The sequence below is a fragment of the Camelus bactrianus genome, chromosome 10, assembly GCF_048773025.1.
Source record: "Camelus bactrianus isolate YW-2024 breed Bactrian camel chromosome 10, ASM4877302v1, whole genome shotgun sequence".
NCBI lineage: Eukaryota > Metazoa > Chordata > Mammalia > Artiodactyla > Camelidae > Camelus > Camelus bactrianus.
In genome coordinates this window covers 16,007,075-16,028,651 of record NC_133548.1, presented here as the reverse complement: position 1 = coordinate 16,028,651, position 21,577 = coordinate 16,007,075, and the positions used below count along the sequence as shown (strand labels likewise).

At 45.4% G+C, this 21,577-nt stretch overlaps 1 protein-coding gene across 5 annotated transcripts in view; it reads left to right on the top strand.

The window, feature by feature from the left end:
- PRDM11 (PR/SET domain 11) overlaps positions 1 to 21,577 on the top strand; it is an 85,849-nt gene that overhangs the window by 37,996 nt on the left and 26,276 nt on the right. For all 5 annotated transcript variants that reach the window (XM_074372129.1, XM_074372127.1, XM_074372128.1 and 2 more), the window contains exon 5: positions 18,336 to 18,403. In XM_074372129.1, coding sequence (XP_074228230.1) covers positions 18,336 to 18,403 — 68 coding nt within the window. The remainder of the gene's footprint in view (positions 1 to 18,335; positions 18,404 to 21,577) is intronic.

The following is a 21,577-nucleotide window of genomic DNA, read 5'->3' as shown; positions in this document are numbered from 1 at the left end:
AGGGTGAATGCCACATTGCTGTGGATTGAAGTAAGAGCAGGAGGTGAAAAGAGGGAGCCAGCAAGGGTGACCGACTTATTTTAAAAGTCTGACTGCTCCTTGAGCAATTATTATACATTAAGTGTATACAACATTCTCCCTCAAAACAGTCCCTTGGGTGAAGGTGGCTGCCCCTCTCCTTCAGATGAGCGAATCCAGAACTGAAGAGGTTAAGTAAGAGGCTCCAACGTCCATCGCTGGTACCTGGCAGACCTGGGGTTCCTTCAAAGACAGCACGTCTGTGTGATGCTGGAGGCTCTAAGGAGTTCCTTCTTGGGGAGACACGCCTGAGGAGGGGGAGCAGTGAATGTGGTTATATTCAACGAATATATATATTCATTCACTGAATGTGGTCCAGATTCAATCCAGCCTCAGACACAGAACAATTCCCAGGTACTAGGCCCTGAGCAGAAGGTTCCGGTTTTGGCTACGCAGATTGGGGATGGGTCTTGAAGGATGGGTAGAAGAGGAGGTTGATGGCTTCTCAGCCTGTGAGAAGGTCTCAGGGGAGGAAATCTAGTGTCATGCCCAAAGGGCTAACAGGACCCCCTCCTCCCCTCACCAGACTTTGCCCCTTGGGACAGCCTAGCAAGGCAAGCTGGGGGTCTCTAAAGGCAGCTTCCCCAAGTTTGTGGCCTGGCATAGGTCTGGGATCCGGAAAAAAGGGAGAACAGGAAGCCCTGGAGTTTGCAGCCTGGTCACAGACCAGTTCCACCCGTCAAGAGTGGGCGTGGCCCGTGGTTCATGGGTGGGATCAGAGGCGGCAGTGTTGCTCCCTTGGAGGTTCCTTCCAAGGGCCTCTGAGCTGCAACATATGGATGGGTGCGGGGAGGGTGTGGCTGGAGGTCGCAGGACCATATGGAGGCTTTGACTTTTGTGATCCAAAGAAGTGAGAGGCGTTGAAGATCTAGAGAGAACAGATGTGCAAAATGGCTTGAACAGTGCCCGTGTGTGTGTGTGTGTGTGTGTGTGTGTGTGTGTACGCACGCGCGCGTGCATGTCCATCCTCAGTTGAGGCCTCCGTTGGGGAAAAGTAGGAATGAGGAAGAGCTCTGCCTGCTCAGATGATGGGCTGGCTGAATGGTGAGAGAGGGGGGAGAGGTGGCTCCCCCAGTGGGAGGGGTGGTGATACCGTAAGGGTGAGCATAGCCATTTACGTGTACTGAGCACTTACTGTGTGGCGGGGTCTATATTCAGCACATCACAGCATGATCTCATTTGATCCCAGCGATGCCCCTGTGAAGGAGGTCTTATTCTATCCATTGCACAGCTGAAAAAACTGAGGCCTGGAGAGGGTGAGTCCTGCACAAAGCTAAACTGCTAGTGAGTAGCTGAGCTGGGATTCACACCTGGGCAGTCTGACTCTAGAACCCACCCTCTCATTTGGCCTCCTGGTCCTCTCCATCTCCCTTACTTGTCTTGCCTATTCCTACCTCCCGGCCTTGGTTGACTCTGTTCCATTCATCCTTCTTGCCCAGTACAAGTTCCCTCTTGATCTCTCTCAACCCGGAAGAAAACTGATCCCGCTGTGTACAGTGCAGTGCAGGGACAGGGCCTGGGTTTAGATGAACCAAATGACCATTTCCACTTTGCATCCCTCCTTCATGTCCTTCTTGGAAGGAGCTTTGCACTCAGTTCTGGCTGTTTAGAAAAGAAGTGCTCCTTCCTCTACTTACTCGTCCCTGTAAGTCATTGCCAAGGCTGCCAGGCTGCCCTCAGACACTGCAGGCCAGGGACGATGCTGCAGGCATGAGGTGCTCGGGGAGAGAGTGCCAGGCAGCCATATGGTTTGGTAAAGAGGCAGAAGAAAGAGGAGGCCAGCACAGGGTTTCTATTTCAGTTTTTCACTTAGACCCAGTCTGGTTCCAGAAGGGATTTAGGGCAGCCTAGCAGGATATATAAAATATAACATGATAGCATATTAAAACTGGGAGAGAGAGAAGAAAGAAAAACAAGGGTGGAGACCCTAAATGGAGCCAGGAATGAGGCTAAAAATGCATACCATAATGACCCGTCTGTGTACTTTTAGCTATAGAGGGTCCAAATCCGGCAGCCACTGGGAAAAGGCGAGCCTGCTTAGCTACCAGTGCTCTCCAGCCATAACATGAGAAGCCCCAGGTAGCTCCCGAGGATGTCTGCTCTGCTGGGTAAATGCTGGGTGGGAGATTTCCCAGGGCTCCTTACAAAGAGGACACAATGTGGTGGGATTGTTCACCTGCTGTCAGCCAGCCTCTCCGCCTGCCAGACTCCTACTGTTCTGCGGAGAAGCAGACGTGAAATGGTGTTTCAGTGTGTTCCATTTCAGCGTCCATCATAAAATGGAGATTTGTTTTAAAACTGGAAATTGCACGTGCAAAAGCTTGTGGCACACCCTCCAGAACAGAGTCCGAAAACCCCCGAGTAGCTGGAATAGATGAAGTGTAAGCAGACACTTGCAGTGTTTTGTGACGTCAGCGGCAGCAGGCAGGTCTGACCAAGCTTGGGGGGCGTTCAGCAAAGGGAAGCATAATGGGCTGTTCTAGGAAGGAAGGGAAAGAAGGGATATTTGAGACAGGTTGGACTTTTGTGTATGTGAGAGTATGAGCACGTGCTATTCATGTTTGTTTGTTAATTTCTATTAACCCTATATTCTGAAAATTTCAAACTCTATACAAAAGTTACAAGAACAGTACAATTAACAGCTACACACCCTGTGTCTAGATTCACCCATTGCTAACCTTCTATAACAATTGCTTAAATTTCTCTCTATGTATCTACCCCCAGGCCCGTGTAGGTGCACACACGCACACACAGTCTTTTCATTTGTATTTTCTGAACTGTTTGAGACATAGTTACAGACATCAGGCTTCGTGGGCCGTGCGGCCATTGTCACCGCTGGCCAGCTCTGCCATCGTACAGTGAAGACAACTATAGGTGGCACATAAATGAATAAGCATGGCTGGGTTCCAATAAAACTTCATTTATAAACACTGAAATAGGAATTTCATATCATTTCAAATGAAATTGAAATTTCGTATACATTTTGAAAATCGAACAAGTGAAATGATACCCCCTAAATTTTTTTTTTCAATCATTAAAAAAGCAAGCAAAACCATGCTTAGCTCCCAGGCTGTATGAAAAAGGATGAGGGGTTGGATTTGACCTGCCGGCTGTTGCTTGCTGACCCCTGTCCGATATAATCACAATATAATTATTATGTTCAGGAAGTTTAACCATGGATACAGTACTGTCTCAACTATAATCCATATTCAGATTTTCCCAATTGCCCTGAGTAATGGCCTTTATAGTTTCCCCCCCATTCAGGACCCACTCAAGCATCACACATTGCATTTAGTTGTCATGTCTCATTAGTCTCCTTTATCCTAGAACAGTTTCCCTGCATTGTTTTTTCTCTTTCGCAATATTGACACTTTGGAGGAGGTCAGGGCAGTTGTTTGCTGAATGTTCCACGGTTTAGATTTGTCTGATTGTTTCTTTACGATAGATTCAGATTCTAGATTTTTGGCACCGAGGATGTTGTGTCTTTCTCACTACAGATAACAGGAGCACGTGAGGTCTGCTAGTCTTCTCTTTAACCCAGTGGTCTAGCAACTATTGATGATTCTTGTCTGTATCAATTATTTTTCGTGGTTTGAAATGATTTTTAACCATTCCTTCTACATTCGTGACTTGACATTCTTTGGTTAAAAAAACAGTGGTCAACTTTCTCTCCCACCCCATCCCTCATTTTACAGTTATTTTTACTATCAGTGTGGACTCGTGGATTCCTTTTTTTTCCCTTCAGTGTGTTCTAGTCCATTCCCAGCGTTATTCATTTTGAGCTTTAAATTGCCCTAGATTTGGCCAGCGGGAGCCCGTTCAGACTCTTTGTCCTTCTTTTAGGACTTCCTTACTTTCTGGTACAAAAAAAAAAAGATGTTCTAGCCATCTCTCCTAGGAGCTCTGATTTGTTTCAGTGAGAAATGGTACCTAGAAATCAAATCTCTGAGCATTAGATGTGCACGTTGTTCTTGGGGTGTCCTTGCTTCTAAGCCTGGACTAGGTTTTGAGGGATGAGTTGAACTGTGACCAATGGAGTCAGGAACTGAGGGAACATGGAATCACAAGCCGTGGGCACGGCATGTGCACGGGGGCACGTGTGATGTGGAGATGGGGAATTGGTGACAGGTGCAGCAGGAGTACAGCGTGTGCTTAGAAGGAAAATGGAAGATGATGCTCGAAAAAAGTTGCTTTTCTCATGTTCTAAGATGTTACGGATCTTAAAACACTGCTGATTCAATGTCAGCTTTTCCAAGAATAAAAATATGTGCCTCCCTCCTGAGATTTCTCTTATTACCAGAAGCATTAAATAGCCTGGCTTGTATAGCTGTTTTAGAAATGGTGGCTGTTTGATTATTGAATCATGAACTGAACCACAGATATTCCACACCCCCCCCCAAATATAATATGCTAGTGAGCTAGTTTTGGCTGAAACTGAGCCTGTAATTCTCAAAATCTGTTATATTGGAACAAAAGTAAAGCACGAAAAACTATTCTGAACTAGTCCAATATTTCTAATATAAGTTGGCTCTAAACTTGACCTTCAACATTCCTGGTATCCTCAGCACTTCTTCTGCAGTTGTGTTTCTCACTTGTGTTATATTGAGGTGACGTCTAAAAATATATGTATACATGTTACTGTAGTTACCATGCTGTATATTAATATGCCCAGGACTAATTTATTTTATTTTGACCATCTCACGCATTTTGACAACCTTCTCACTCCTTGCCTCTGGCAACTGTCAGTCTCTTCTCTGTATCTATGAATTCTGAGTTTCTGGGGTTTTATTTTGTTTTGTTGTTGTTTTTCCTTTAGATGCCACGTGTAAGTGAGATCATGCAGTATTTGTCTTGGTCTTACTTATTTGACTTAGCATAATGCCCTCAAGGCCCATCCATGTTGCAAACTGCAGAATTTCCTTCTTTTTTATGGCTGAAAAGCATCCTCTTGTATATCTATCCACATTTTCTTTATCCATTCATCCACTGATGGACACTTAGGTTGTTTCCATTTCTTGGCTGTTACAGGCTATGTTGTAATGAACATGGGGTTGCAGATTTCTTTTTGAGCTAAGTTTTCTTTGGTTAAATACCCAGAAGTGGAAATAGTGGATCATATGACAGTTCTGTGTTTAATTTTTTGAGAAACCTTCTTACTGGTTTCCATACTGGCTGCACCAATTTACATTCCCAAAACAGTGCTCAAGGGTTCCCTTTTCTCCATACCCTTGTCAACACTTATTATTTCTTATACTTTTGATGAAAGCCATTCTGACAGTCATGAAGTGATACCTTATTGTGGTTTTGCTTTGCATTTCCCTGATGACTGGTGATGCTGAACATCTTTTCATGTACCTGTTGGTCAGGTGTTTGACTTTTAATGTTTATGGGGTCCCAATGTTATGTTAATTTTATTCCAAAGTTACTTTAAAAGGTTTAAACGTAAAAGTTAGATGAACACAACATTTCTCATAGCTGTTAAACAGATATACAACCAAAACAGACAAACATAAAATGCAGAGAACTACACAAACTAATGTAATTCAAACTAACAAAATCAGTGTCCTGTTTTGGATGACATTTTACTGCAACTAAATTGCTGTTTATAGAGTGAATGCAATAGTGACAACTTAGACACAATTTCTTTGGTGGCGTTCTGACGTGCCTGTGCTTTTGTGTGCCATATGATATTTTATTTTCTTTATTTGTTTGTCTGTATTTGAAACACTGGAAACTCTTTTGCTAATGCAATAGCCACTTTGTTTCTTAGTCTTTGCCAGAATGCGTCCTTGACATATTAAGTTTGTATCTGTTCTTTTTATCATTGGCTCATTGCAAGCAGTAATAATTGGTATGGTACAGTCAGCTGTTATTATGTAACCAGCTACCTTCAAATTCAGTGACGTGGAACCTGGGTGGGTAAACTTTTTGTGTAAAGGGCCTGATAGTAAGTGTTTTAGGCTTTGTGGAGCCTACCGGGTCTGTCTCACTACTCAGGTCTGGCATCGTAGTGCGAGAGCAGCCAGAAGTGTGTGTTCTAGTTAGACCTTTATTTATGAAGACTGACATTTGAATTCCATGTAATTGTCACATGATGAAATAGTCTTCTTTTGATTTATTTTCAACTATTTAGAAATGTGCAAACCGTTCTTAGCTGGTGGGCTGTATAAAACAGGGAGGGGGGCTGGATTTAGCCTGCAGGCCCTGGTCTGCTGCCCCCAGGCATAGAACAGCAGTCATTGATTTTTGCTCAGGTATCTGCTGGTTGACTGCAGATCCTCATTTATTCTGATGCGTCTGCTGGTTGCCTGTGGTTGGGCTGATTTAACTGGGCTCGGCTGGGCTGCTCAGCCTCCAGTGGCAGGGTAAGCTTGGCTCCCCACCGAGGGCCTGGTCCACTCCAAGTGTGTCTGTTCTGGGCCCAGACTGAAGAGCCAGGGGCTCCCTGGGGAAGCTCTTCTCCTGTGAAGACAGAGGCCCCGCGGGCAAGCCCACCCTCACAAGCACATTTCAAACCTGTGCTTGCATCATGCATGTTAATATCCCATTGGCCAAACAAGTCATGTGGCTGGACCCAAGACCAAGGAATGAAGAAATCCAGGCCACCTGTAAGACAGAGTCTAGTGCAGAGTCACACAGCCACGGGTGGTAGGGAGGGGCGAGAGCCGGGCCAGGAATTCATAAGCACAAGTGCCAACTCAGTCACAAGCACGATACTCTTTGGGGGCTGAAATCTCATGGGCATTCCCATATATTGATTTTTTAAAAAATGAAAACAGTGAATTACAAATTCTTTGTGAGAACTTTTGGATCTTGAGAACGTATCTGAAGACCTTACTCTGAGAAACACTAATTTCTAGTGAACTTTCTGATTTTAATAATAGTGGATTTGGGGTTTCCTGGTGTTTGAAAATTCCTCCAGGAGAGATCTTATCTGATTTACCCCCTCAGAGCCAGATTCAGCGCCCTGAAATCCCAGGGGGTCCTGAGCAAACGCTGTTAGGGCAACCACTGTCATAATGACGACAGTAGCTGTCATTTGTTGGGCGCTAAAGGATGTGTGTGACTTAGCTTTCACATCTGCCCAAGCGTGCTATGGGATAAGTATTATTACCCCTTTTTACGGATTGAGAAATGAGCTTAAAGGGCCAGGTTACTTGTCCAAGGCCACACAACAAATCGTGGAACCAGGAGTTTGAACCAAAGCTGGAGCTCCTAATCCCCAACCCCAAGCGTGACTACTTAGATGCCCACGTGACATCCCTTGGTCTTCCACTCAGACCGACACTCCTGTTTCTCTGGGGAAGACTTGTCTAGCCAGTGATAGAAGGTTATTTCCTTTTCCTTGTCTTATTGCTGCTGCTGAATATTTGGAAGATTTTTTCTACTTTATTGAGCTAGAAGTCATGTACCATCCAAGCCACCCATTTAATTGTGTAATTCAGTGATCTTTAGTATATTCGCAGATAGGTGCAGCCATCATGACAGTCAGTTTTAGAACATTTTCCTCACCTCAAGAAGAAACTCTTTCCTTTAACTGTCACCCCCACCTTCCCCCTCCTTTCCCTTCCAGCCCTAGGCAACCACTCTGCTACTCTCTGACTCTATACATTTCCCTATTCTGGACTTTCATGTGAATAAGATCATGTAGTATGTGGTCTTTTGTGACCAGCTTCTCTCACTCAGCTTAATGTTTTCAAGGTGCATCCGAATTGTGGCAGGTGTCATTCCTTTTTATGGCCAAGTAGTATTCCACTGCATGGCAGTAGCACGTTTTGTTTGTCTGTGTATCCGTTCACAGACAGTTGGGTTGTTTCCACCTTTTGGTTATTATGAATAATGCTACTGTAAACACTAGAGTACAAGTTTCTGTGTAGACCTATCTCCTGTGTCTGTATTTCAGAGTGGAACTGTGGGGTCGTATGGTAACTCTGTGTTTAAATGTTTGAGGAATTGCCAGACTGTTTTCCAGAGCAGCTGCTGGACCATTTTAACTTCCCACCAACAGTATATGAGGGCTCTGATTTCTCCACATCTTTACCAACATTTATTGTTATTGACTTTTTGATTCTAGTCATCCTTGTAGATGTGAAGTGGTAACTCATTGTGGGGCTTTTGGCTTTTTTCCCTGCTTTTTTTCTCACTATCTCTAGATCATTTCACTGGTTATTGGTGGAGAGCTGCCTGTGATGGATATGCCGGTTGTGTTTTGAATAACTCCATTTGGTGCATTTCACATCAGCCCTGTCAACTGCTTCTCTCTGCTTTGTGAACTGGGAAGACCCTTCAAATCTTTTGTATGATGTATAAAGTTTGTTTCTGTCTAATTTCTCTTGGGCCACATGCCCATTTTAATTTGCATTTTTGCTGCCTCCCAGATGGGCAGATTCTCTTGGGTCTTTTTCCCACCTTTGCCCTAAGACCCTGCATGTCAGGCAGAGCAAAGAGACAGGATTCAAGCCCGTCTCCTGATGCCACTCCTCAAGTGCAAGAGTGCATTTCACCAGTGCCACCAAGTCTTACCAAGAAGAGTGAGGCCAAGTGTGTTCGGGATAGGGGGTGGTGGTTTGGAGGCTGGTTCCAAGACCGTGTGCCTTTTCCAGGCAGAGCAGAGGGACAGGGGAAGGGAAGAGCTGTCTGCATTGATGACAGGGCTCTGGACTCCGTCATTCCTCCCACTTGAGGGAAACGTGTCTTGGGGCTAGTCAGCGTTCTCGCCCAGCTCTAGTTTTCTTATCCATAAAATGAGGATGCAGCATCTAATGGAGCATACCCCAGGGGCTGTATTTATCCTTTTTGCATACAGGTGATGAGCACATTGCACCTTTATCATCTCAAGTTAGATTCACACGTGTTTCAGGACCGGCTAGGGGTGATGAGTGAAATTACAGGATGTAAAACCTGGATGTGGAATTTGGGATTGTGTGTCAACATGCCTCATTTACCAGGTGTCCAAGGCCTTTTTGAATTTTGAGAAATAGAATAATAAAAGAAAGTACGTACAGTTGTCCTTTGGAATTGGCAGGGCATTGGTTCCAGGACCTCCGTGGGTACCAAAATCCATGGATGCTCAAGTCCCTTATGTAAATGGTGCAGTCTTTGCATATAACCTACACAACATCCTCCTGTATACTTTAAATCATCTCTAGATACTTATAATACCCAATACGATGTAAATGGTGTGTAAATATAATGTAAATGATGTATAAATAGTTGCCGATGTGACAGGCTTTTTTTTTTTTTTAGCAGCAGAACTTCCAAGTCATTTATTTATTTATTTATTTATTTATTTATTTATTTATTTATTTAATCCTTCCAGTATGTCTTTTTTTTCTTCATTGAAGTATAGTCGGTTTAAATGTTATGTCAATTTCTGGTGTACAGCATAATGTTTCAGTCATACATATAGATACATATATTCCTCTTCATATTCTTTTTTTTGTAGGTTACTACAAGATATTGAATATAGTTCCCTGTGCTCTACAGTATAAACTCATTGTTTAACTAATTTATATATAGTAGTTAGTGTCTGCAAATCTCGAACTCCTAATTTATCCCTTCCTATCCTCTTTCCTCACTGGTAACCGTAAGTTTGTTTTCTATGTCTTTGAGTCTTTTTCTGTTTTGTAAATTAGTTCCTTTGTGTCTTTTTTTTTAGATTCCACATATAAGCAATGTCATATAGTATTTTTCTTTCTCTTTCTAGTTTACTTCACTTAGTATGATGATCTCCAAGTCCATCCATGTTGCAGTAAATGGCATTACTTTATTCTTTTTTATGGCTGAGTAGTATTTCATTATATGTATGTATGTATGTGTGTGTGTGTGTATATATATATATATACACACACACACACCCCACAACTTCTTTATCCAGTCATCTGTTGATGGACATTTAGGTTGCTTCCATGTCTTGGCTATTGTAAATAGTGCTGCTATGAACATTGGGGTGCATGTATCTTTTAGAATTAGAGTTTCCTCTGGATGTGTGCAGTGTGGCAAATTTTAATTTGCTGTTTGAAACTTATGGAAAAATTTAAAAAAATATTTTTGATCCTCCATTGGTTGAATCTGTGGATGCTGAACTTGTGAATAGTAGGCCCAACTGTACTAATTCCACTGTCAGTTAAATGGTGGGGGGGAGGTATGGAGAAGGGTTGGATCATGGTTTCTGAGCCTTCTTGAGTCACCTAGGAAGTTATACGCATATACCAACATTCATAAAATGTTGTGCACATTTTTAAGGGACCCTCCTTCTTCTCTTGGCTGAAGTCAAGACATAGACACCAGGTTATGAGCCCAGGGCCTGAATAATCTCAGAGTCCCCCTTCCAGTTTAAGTGTTCTTCATTCCATGTGTCTGGGCATAGCAGAGGCCAGAGTTCAAGTTCGAGTTCAGGCAGGCCTGTTTAATCTCTCTGTGTTTCAATTTGCTGGTCTGGGAACTGTCTAGTGAACAGAGGTGATGCTGTCTGCCTCCTGGGCTTCTGAGAGGAGCATCTGAGATGTGTGAAAGAGCTTTGTCAACTGCAGATGGCTTCACCAGTCATTTTGGTAACCACTTTGCTCTAAGAGGAGTTGCAGAGCTGAAAATCAGAATGCTTTATGGATTCGATGGGTTCCTGAAAAGTTGCAAACAAATCAGGTTTTTAAAACTCCAGTCTCAGCAGCATCCAGTTATGGCACCATTTAGAGGAGCCCAACAGTGAGTCCTTGACTGTGGCAGACATTCTTCCACAAAACAATGTGTTCCTCCCTGTTAAAATGCTGATCTTTTTGCAGTAAATTTGCTCAAACCAGTAGCAAAGCTGGAAGTTCAGAACATCCCAGGATGTTCCCGCTTGATTCTGATGAAGTCATTTGGGGAACCTGGGCTTCGCATTCATCCATCCATCCATCACTCTGCAGAGTGCTTAAGAGCAGGAGCTGTACCTGCAGAGTCGGAACTCCAGATACCCCACACATCTTCTTTGTGGCCTCAGGCAGGCTGCCTACTGGCTCTGAATCTCAGTTTCCTAATCTGTAACATGGGGATAATAATTGTAGCTACTTCGTAGAGTTGTGAGAATTCTTTAGACAGTGTAATAGAGTACTTGGCTCAGTGAAATGGCTCCATGAGGGGCAGCTGCTAATGTTTTAAAATTGATGTCTTTGTTAATTATTACCATGGTCAGAAATAGCATTCTTGTTTACTCGGACCCTTGCTTGACCCAGGGAGCCAAAATGCATGTTTTTTGTATTGTTTTCTTAGGATCTGTCCACAAGGAATCACACAATCTTAGTTTTAGACAGAATTTTATAGGTCATTTAGGACAGATTTCTACTCACTGGAGAACTCCTCTCTTTAGTTTCCTTGATAGCAGATCATCCAGCTCCTCCTGCTTAAACACTCCCAGTAACAAGAAACTCACTACCTTGCAAGGCTGCTTGTTCCACTGCTGGACTTTTCAGCATGTTAAAACGTGTATCTTATGTTCTACGTGCATAGTACTCATGCTGAGTTCAGGCCTACGTCCCTCTAAGTGGTCCTGGTTTTGCCTGCCCTCCCCATCGTGGTGGTCCTTCCCATATTTGATAATGGCTCTGTTTTCTTTGACCTCTCCTCTGCCAGGCTAAAGGACCATCTTACGATGGTGGTCGTTCTTCTCTGTCAGATCCAGGTTATCCAAGTCCTTCTCACATCACTGTGACCAGAGCTTGGGCTCTGGTCTAAGAAGAGCTGGGTTCAGAGGGGCCAAGGAGTAGATCTTGAGGAATAAGATGAAGGAGGATGCTGGGAAACCAGCCTTCTGGGGCTTGGTCCTGAGCATCTGGTCCTGGCTGGCCATTCCTGGATCATCTCAGTTCCAGGACATGAAGCCAACAGCCTGCTCTCTACTCCACTGGCCGGGGCTCATCAGTAACGTGTGATGTGCTCTAAACACCCTCTGTGATCCCCCGCGCCTGCTTCCTCCACCTACAACCTCCTTGCCCTCTTCTGCTCCAAGACGTCAGCTTAGATTCCACACTGCCCAAGAGAGTCCTTGATTGACCTCCAGGTACAGGGCACCAGCGCTGAGCTCCCGTATCCCGTAGACTTCCCCACCCCAGTACTGACCATGGGATATCATGGTGGCCTCTCTTCTGTATCCCTTGGACTATGAGTTTGTGAGAGCAAAGACATTGTCTTACAGGATCATCATTTTCTCCCTAGAGCCTGACACCATAGCTGCTTCCTCTGCAATATTTGTTGAATGAATAAATGCTGATTGGAGAAAATTCTAATTGATGGGAAAGATAAGCCAAGAAACATCCCTCAGCAAACCTGTGGATCCAAACCCAGTAACAGAGGTCCAAGGCAGCTCCCGTGCCCCTCACAGCTCCCCCCGGGCTTCTCAACCTAGCTGAAGCTGCAAAAAGTCTGATGACGACTAAGTATTGACCCGCAGACCTCCCACCACCCACAATTAGTCGTAACTAACATTTGGTCCCTTCGTTAATCATCACAACCATGATCACAGTGTTAATAGTGACCGTTTATGGAGTGCCTTCTATATCAGACATACGGCAGTGCTGCAAGGGTGGCTTTTACCCCATTTTATAGGTGAGGAAACTGAAGCCTGGCCAGTTTTAATAATGGCTGTGTTTAACAACTGGCTCGTGAAGTCACCTGCCCCCGGTCACTCAGCTTGGCAGTGGTGAAGCTGAGGTTCTGGCTGATTCCTCTGTCTCCATGGCTCTTACTACCTACTAGGTGCTCTTGCTACTGGCTGCGGGACCTACACATGCTTCTCTCTGCCCCCAGGAGAGAGCGGAGCATTGAGAAAATGATAATGAAGGGCGATTAGCATGATGACAAAGTACAGGGTTCCTTGAGATTCCAAGGGAAGGTCCCTGAAGATGGGGCACCACCTGGGGAGACTGCCAGAAGAGGAGGAGCCTGAACTGCACGTGTTCTCTTTTGGTTTGTCTGAGAGTTTCTAACCACAAAGGCCATGTAGTCTCGTAAGTAGACAAAACCAAAGCTTCATCCTCCTTCCGTCTTTCCTCCCCGCTAGAGGTAATCAGAGTTGAGAGTTTGAAATGCATCTCCCAGACTTCCCATGCACAGAGAAACACACACACAGTGCTATGCTGGCAAATATTTAACAACCTGCTGGTGATGGTTGTGGAGGAGGGGAACATATGTGCCAATTTTCTTGGTACAAATGCTCCCACCATGGCTGGCTTCAAGCTGCCAACATGAAGGCACTAAGTGACCGTTTGGGAAGAGATATGCCATGACAATTATTCTAAAGTATTTCTACCGTACAGGTACAGTAGATGCCAAAGCCCTCAAGAACATCGATATAGTAAAATCTAGTAAAATAATTAGAAAGTGGTAAGTGTTGGGTATTTATTGCTTTTTTAAAAGATATAACTTATTGCATTGTAAGTTTATAATTTTTAATAATGTAATTTTTAATTTATGGCTGTGTTTAACAACTGGTTCATGAAATTCTGGAAAATTTCACAGTCAGCTCTTGTTAGACAGTACAGCCAGCCCAGCACACCATTCATTTCCTTTTTACTCAAGTGTAACACTATATAAAATTTTTTCCTTAACTTACTTTTTATTTAAAAGGCTCTTCGTCCAATAATTCATTGGTTCCACCAGTGTTCTACCGTGTACCACGCCCTATGTTAGGAACCGGGACCGGGCCACCACCATGAGCAGGTAGCCATGGGCTTGGCCTTCACTAGCTTATGGTCCAATGAGGGAGGCAGTTGATCACCACATTGACAAGAAGAAAACACTATCACCAACAGCAGTGTGCCCTGTGATCAGGTCTCTAAAAGGAAGCAACACGACAGTGTCCTAGAGATAATGCTGAGAGGGGACAGGTGTGTGGAGGTCAGGGCGTGGAAGGGAAGAACCTGTTTGATGTTCAGGTCAGGAGAAACTTCTTCTGGGGAGGTCACAGAAACCGAGACCCAAATGATAAGAAGGGACCAGCCACGCAAAACTTAGTGGGAAAAAGTTGCAAAAGGATCTGTTCCCTTGGTGCCATTTCTGTAAACTTTACAAACATGCAAAATAATTCTGTATTTTGTCTTTAGAAAAAAACCCTTGAATAGTAAGAACAGGAAGGTTCCTACCAGCTTCAGAACAGTGGTTACGTTGGAGGAAAGGGGCAGAGGGAGAGAGAATGAGCTGGAGGCAGAGATGGTCTTCAGCGACATCTAGTTACTTTCCTGAAGCAAGAGGAGAGAGGAGTCTGGGACAGACATGGCTGGTGGTCATCTTTGTTGACTCTCGCCAGGTGCAGGATTGTCAGCTGTATTACTGTCTATAATAATTTCCAAATGCTTGAAATATTTCATGATTATTATTTTCTTAAGAGTGGGGAAAAAAGGTGGTAGGCAGGGTGAAGTCTGACTCTCAGCATCATGGCTGCAGGAAAGGGAAGGTGGAGGGAGAGGCCCCAGAGAAGTTGGGAGGGCGGCTGGGACCAGGTCACATAAGCCTTGAAGGCAGTGACTCTAAGTATGAATTTTATTGTAAGTGAGGTGGATGCCTTCTTGAGCTGGTGAGTAACATAATCTAATTTACATTAATGAAAGATTCTTCTGGCGGCTTTGAGGAGAATCAGCGGGGAGCTGAGTGAAGGGCATCAGGGAGGTTAGTTGGGCTCTCTCGTAGTTGTCCGAAGGAGAGCTGGTCACAGCCCAGATCAGGATGGAAGCAGGAAGGAGCAGAGAGGGGCAGTTTCAAAATCTGGTTTGGAGAACTTGCTGAGGGGTTAGACATGGGGTGATGGAGAAAGGGAGAAATGAAGGATGACTTTCTTTTCTTTTCCTTTTTTTTAAAAAATAGGTTTAGGGAGCTGTAATTCACATAGTGTATGGTTCATTCATTTGAAGTGTGCAACTACTGGGTTTTGGTAGGGATGACTTTCTTTTTGGAACCTGAGTGGATGGTGGTTTCAAAGAGTGTGATGGGGAAAATAAGAGGAACAGACGTGAGGGGATTGGACCTGAGCTAAGTTTGAGACACCAGTGAGACATCCAGGGGGTGGGGGTGGGTTTCACATGGGAAATTAGATATTCATGCCTAAGGCTTGAGATAAAAATTTGTGAATGAACAAACTGAGAGAGTGGGAATGGATGTGAATATCCAGAGAAAGAGTTAAAGGTAAAGAAGTTGTATGTGGAGGAGGCAAAGGGGCTTCCAATCCAGATGGATCGAGAGCTCATGCTTTGAGCCGCAGCCAAAAAAGAGAAGGAAGAGAGAGAGAGAGAGGGAGGGAGAAATATAAAGTGATCACAGAACTGAAAACAAAGGCCCACAGTGCTCCAGTCTAGAGCAGGCAGAGATGGCCATCAGTTTCAGCTCCTGTAGGGCAATATGAAACAGAAGTGCCCCATGTGAGGTGGAGTGTGAAGCCAGGTTCACTGCTTAAAATGAGAAAACCAAGAGATAGGCAGGAAGACTTCTACTTAAGATGAGCCTCTGGACCAAATCTCCAAAACTAGTGAAGAAGCGTAGTGTTAAAAAGACAGCCTTCAAAAACAATGACAAATGAATTCACGCTAATTAAGATAAAAATAGTATTCTGAAAATGAATTTAAAATAACTGTTTAGAGTCTGTATGAGGAGTAGGTTTGACTGTGAGTAACTGAGATTCAAAATAACAGTGACTCAAGTGAAACAGGAGTTAAAGTTTCCTCTGTGAATATATTCTGAGCCTAGTGAGGTGGCTCTGCTTCACCAAGTCCTCAGAGGCCAAGTTGATCCAGCTAATCACTGGCTCAATGCTTGGATCATGGCCTCATAGTTCAAACTGATAGCTAGAGCTCCAGCCATCACATCTACATTTCAAGCAGCAGGATGGTAAAAAGGCATATGTCAGCTGTCTATTAAAGAAGTTTTCAGGAAGATGACAACTGACACTTCCACCTACCTTCTTTTGGCCAGAACTTAGCCAGAAGAGAAGCCAAGAAATGTATTCTGTTATTACAGGTAGCCAAGTACTCAGTTATAATCCAGGGATTCTGTTACAGTGGATGTAAGGGATAATAGATAACACTCACAGCTTTAGGATCTTCAAAGAAATAAAGTAAGGATAACACCCATTAAGAAAAATAAGATAGTGGGTTTTTGTTTGAATTTAAAACCTCCCCTCTTAGACACCATTAAGAGAGTAAGTAAACAAACCACAGACTAGGAGTAAATATTTATAAGTCGTATGTCTGATAAAAGACTTGTATCCAAAATATATTTTTAAAAACTCAATACTCAGCAATAAGAAAAAACCCACACAACTTAAAAAAAAAAATAGCTAAAGATTTGAATAGACATTTCATCAAAGAAGATACGCAGCTGACAGATGGGTGCATAAAATGCTACTCAATATCATTAGTCATCAGAGAAACGCAAATTAAAACCACTGTGTGGTACTGCTTCATACCTATCAAATGGCTAAAGTGAAGAAAGCCTGTTCTTACCAAGTATTGGCAAGGATGTGGACCAACTGGAAATTCCACACACTGCTGGTGGGAATGTAAAATGGTGCAATCACTTTGGAAAACAGTTTAGCAGTTTCTTAAAAATTAGGCATATTCTTACCGCGTGTCCCAACAATTCCACTACTAGGTATTTGCCCACGAGCAATGAAAGCACATGTGTCTGTACAAAGATTTGTTACGGATGTCATTTAGCAGCTTTACTTGCAAGAGCCAAAAACTAGACATAACCCAAATGTCTATCAATAAGTAGATTAAGAAATAAATAGTAGCACATGCAAACAATGGAATACTGCTCACCAACACAAAGAAAAGAACTCTGATACACACGTTCATAGGAACAAATCTCAAAATAATGTGCTGAGTGAAAGAAGGGAGATATACCTTCCATTTGATCCCATTTATATAAAATTCTGGAAAATGCAAAGTAATTTAAGTGACAGAAAGTAGCTCACTGGTTGCCTGTGGACTGGGGATGGGAGACGTGAAGAGAGGCAGTAGGGAGGGGTTACAGGGGGCGTAAAGAAGCCCTTGGGAGTGATGGCTATGTTTGTTACCTTGATTGTGGTAATGAGTGCATACGTTTGTCAAAACTTATCAAATGGTATAGTATTGGTTAATTATACTTCAGTAAAGCTGTTAAAACGGAAAAAGAAGGAACACAACATTATGATATAAAAAGAGGCAGAATAAGAAAAGATGGGTATTAAAAAGAACCAACTGAAAATTCTGGGAATGAAAAATATTCATTGCATGAAGAGTAGTCATTAAAAAAAGGAAGGAGAGAGAGAAAGGAAGAACCTCAATAAATGGATATACTCTGGACTGGACACAGTCAAAGAGAGAATTAGTGAATTGGAAGAGAATTCTGAGAAATTTTCTGAGATCATCACCTAGAAAGATGAGGGAAAAATATGAAAGAGTAGTTAAAAGATATGGAGAATAGATTGGGCTACTCCCATATATGTTTAATAGGAATTCTGCAAGAAGAGACTGGAGAAAATAACTGAGAAGCTGCACTCAAAAGCATAACAGCTTAGAATTTTCCAGAACTGAAAAAGAGATGTAAGTCTTCATCAAGTAATGTGCTCATCTAGTAATGGGGAGAATTTTGAAAAGTAAGTCTCCACTTCAAAATCACACAGTGAAACTACAGAAAATTAAGAATAAAGGGGAAGTCTTAAAATTTATTATAAACAGATTATCCGTGAAAGAACAGAGTAACAGTAGGTTGTTTAAGAGCTTATGGCAGCCTTTTAGACAGTCTTCAAAGTGCTGGGAAAAAATAAACTTCATTTGTGTAGAAATCCATATCCAGCTGAACTCTGATTCAAGAGTGATGATGAAATAAAGACAGTTTTACAGAAGATGAAGGGGCCCAGCCCAGGCCCTGAGGCTCGTGATCATTTAGGAACTGGGGAGAGGAGGAGCCCTCTGAAGTCGCATATGCCCAGTTCACCCAGTGCCAGCTTCCATCTCCCACAGAAACCAGAGAGCGAGAGGAAGGGCTGAATTTCACTGCTGTTGCTGCAACGTGATGCTGTTGGAGATGCTGCTTGGGGGCCATGTTGCTGGGTGTTCCATCAAGGCAGAGGAGGGGGATGGGACTCCTGCCCCAGCATGGGTGTCAGTCCTGCAGCAGTGGGAGTGTCACAGCAGGAGGGCACAAGGAAGGTTCTGTGTGGTAGTCCCGGGCCCCGGTCTGGGGAGGAGCCCAGGGGCAGCAGATCCCCCTCTAGGATGGCCCATCTAGACTCTCTCTCTGTCTTCCAGATTGTGGACAAGAACAACCGCTACAAGTCCATAGATGGCTCAGACGAGACTAAAGCCAACTGGATGAGGTGAGTCCTGCTCTATGCTGATTTCCCGGGAGCCTTGCCCAAACTCTGGAAAGGAGGCTGAGGGAGCGTGTTGGGGCTGTAGAGTCTCCAGTGGTGGAGGCCCCTGAAGGCCTCGGACTGCTCTTTGCAGGGTTTCAGATGTGTCTCGTTCTGGGGAACTGACCCTCTAGCTCCTCCAGGCTCCCATCAGGAGGCGCTAGAGGAGGCCAGTGGCCAGACCGGTCAGTTCCGTTACAGGGACAGTTGTCAGTGTGTCTGGAGGCCTCAGGCCCCAGGTTCCTGGCAGCGTTCCCTCGTGGAGGTGGGGGTGTCCCCGCCCCAGAACTGTGACATGTCTCACGGGCAGACTCTGGCTGGAGTGGTGCAGGAATCATCACAGTGCAGCCCCTAGCCGTTGTTTAAAAGGCCTCTGTCCTCCATGGAAGAGGACGCTTCCAGCACAGTCTTCAGCTCAGTTTTTGATCACTTAGTGGTTTTGCCCTGGTCCAGTGTTTGGGGCAAGAGTTTGTGCCAGAGATTGATCCTTCAAGGCCAGCCAGAGAGCCCAGCGTCGCTCACAGGCAGTTGAGCTGAGCCCAGGACCAAGGGCTGTCCTTTTGGGTCTCTGCTGCTGGCCCGTGCCAGGGTACCATGGGCAGTGTGGGAGGTCGGGCTTGCTTTCATGCCTCCTTGGTGGACTCGCTCTGGGACTCAGGACCTGGGACGGGAATTGGAATCTGGATTGGGAGGGAAGGGAGGCCGTGGATGGCTGGACCAGGGGGCACAACTGCACCATGGATCGGTCCCTCTGTCGGTGTTTGTATGGTTCTGTGCCCTTTGGGGCTGGGGCTGGGGGGTGGAGGAGAGATTGTGCTTGGAGGGAGGGCAGTTAGGGACTTCCTAAGAGAGAGTTTGCTGGATTTAAGTCCTAAGAATTTTCAAGCAAATAAGGAGAAATTGGTTTGAGGTAGGGAGGCCGTGGGGAGCCCTCCTGACCCCGTCGCCGGGGCCCCTGCCCACGTGTGCTTCCACCTGATTGAGGCCCGCTGATGGGCGGGCTGCAGCTTGCACTCTCCAGAGCACTTAAGGATTCATCCTCTTATTTGTCGGGGCGGCTGTTCTCGTTGCTACTTAGATTCAGAAGCGGAGGCACCGAGGGACAGGCGGGCCCCAGCCTGCGGTGCAGGAGCAGGCACCCACTCCCCCAGCCCCCTTTCTCATGATCAGGTCAGCCATTCCTGAAAGTGGCTCTGAGAAGGTGGATGGACACTTCTAACTGCCGTCGTCTTCTCCGCCTTCACCGGGTGCAGGTCAGTTTAGCATAAGCAATTCACCACCCATTACTGAGTGTCTGTGGCAAGTCGGAGCCTGTACTAGGTGCCCTAGATGGATGGGCTCAGCCCTCCCCTCCTGGCCCTCCCAGGACTCACACCTTCCACCACAGAAATTGCTTTTTCTAATACAGCTGTCTGATGGAGGCATAGACAATGTGCTGCGAGGGCCCAGATGAAGCAGGAGGGGGCCTTTGAGCTGGGCCTTCAAAGGGGCCAGGATTTCATTTGAGGGCATTGTGAGCAAAGACTCAGATGCAAGAAGTGGGCACCAGGTGTCCAGCAGGCGGTCAGATGGGCTGCGTGGCCCAGGCCCCAGCCTGTGGCTCTGGGCTGGCTTTAGGCAAAGGAGGGTGTGTTTGAGTGCAGTCGGGGTCGTTCCTTTCTGCACTGACACTTTCAAGGCTCCAGAGGCTTTGGCCAGTAGAGCTGATCTGTCCCACTCTTCTACCCATCTCCAGCCTTTCAGCCTGCAGACAAGGCTTTACCACAACCCCAAAGAAGGGGATTCATCATCTGTACTAACTGAGTAATCATCTGGCTCCCCAGCGATTCTGACTTAATCGGGCTGGGACTGAGCCCAGGGCTTTGGTAATTTCTGAAGCTTTCCATAGTGATTCTGTGCGCCTCTGGTGTTGAGAACCACTGCTCTGTACTGATCTTCATGCTACAGTGGTAAATCGAGGCCCAGAGCGGGGCAAGGTCTTACTCAAGATCGTACGGTCAGTGGCAGAATGAGGACTGGAAACCATCACTGGACGTCTGGGCCAGTGTTCTTTCTGTTTGTGCACAAGGAACCAGGCAGAGCATGGCTTCCTGGGCCTCGTATGGGGTGGGTTCTGCTACCTCTGCCTTGCTGGCCTGGGATCTATCCTATTCCTGCTCCAAGCCCCATTCTCATCCAAGATGGCCCCCGGATAGTCACAGCTGGTGGACTCGCATCTTATTAGAGAATCCAGGATGAGGATGGGGGCGGTTCGTTGCCAGGGAGATACCCCTCTGGTGGTAGTTGGAGTGAGGGGAAAGCCATTTCATCCTGGGAACCCTCCTTCCCCTGTAATGTACAGCTTCCATTCGTACAGCTCCTTCTAATTTGCAGACACTTTCACTTGCACTGTTACTGCTTAGGGTCTTGCTGATGATTGAATGGAGTTGGTCAGTTTCTTTAAAACATAAGTGGCTGGCTGGGAATAGAATTTGGGCACCCACCTGATGAGTGCTGACTTGATGGCAGTGCGATGCTAGGTGCTCTGTGTTCATGACCTTGGTGACCCACAACCAGGGGCTCTTTTGTCCCCTGGAGGCATTTGGCAGCACCTTGGGACATTTTTGGTTGTCACAACTCTGCCAGTGGATGCTACTGGTGTCTATCAAGCAGAAGCCAGGATGCTGATAAAAATCCTACATTGTCCACGATGCCTCCTCCCTCACCAACAAAGAATTTTCCAGCACCCAGTGCCAATAGTGGCCAGATTAAGTCCGGCATGAACTCCTGGCAACCCTGGGAGGTGGCACTTGAATCATCATTCTCGTTTATAGAGGTGGAAACAGGGTTTGCACAGGAAATTCAGCCTCTAATCCCAGGCGTGTCTGAGTGCAAGACCCAGGCCCCTGCCGCTGACTTGGCCAGATAATACAGCCGTGGCCTTCTCCCGCCTCCTGGGCTGTGGTGTTCTGGGTGGGTGGGGTGGGAAGGTGAGGGCTGAAGGATCTTTGTGCCCCGGCCTCTTGCTGTGGTTTCAGCAGCAGCCAGAGGAGGGACTCGGGCTCTAGTTTTCCCTCCATACCCCAGGTTTCTCTCCTGTGGGACTCTTTGGGACCTTGGGCGTGAGTTAAAGGGTGGACAGAACCACAGTGTGGAGAC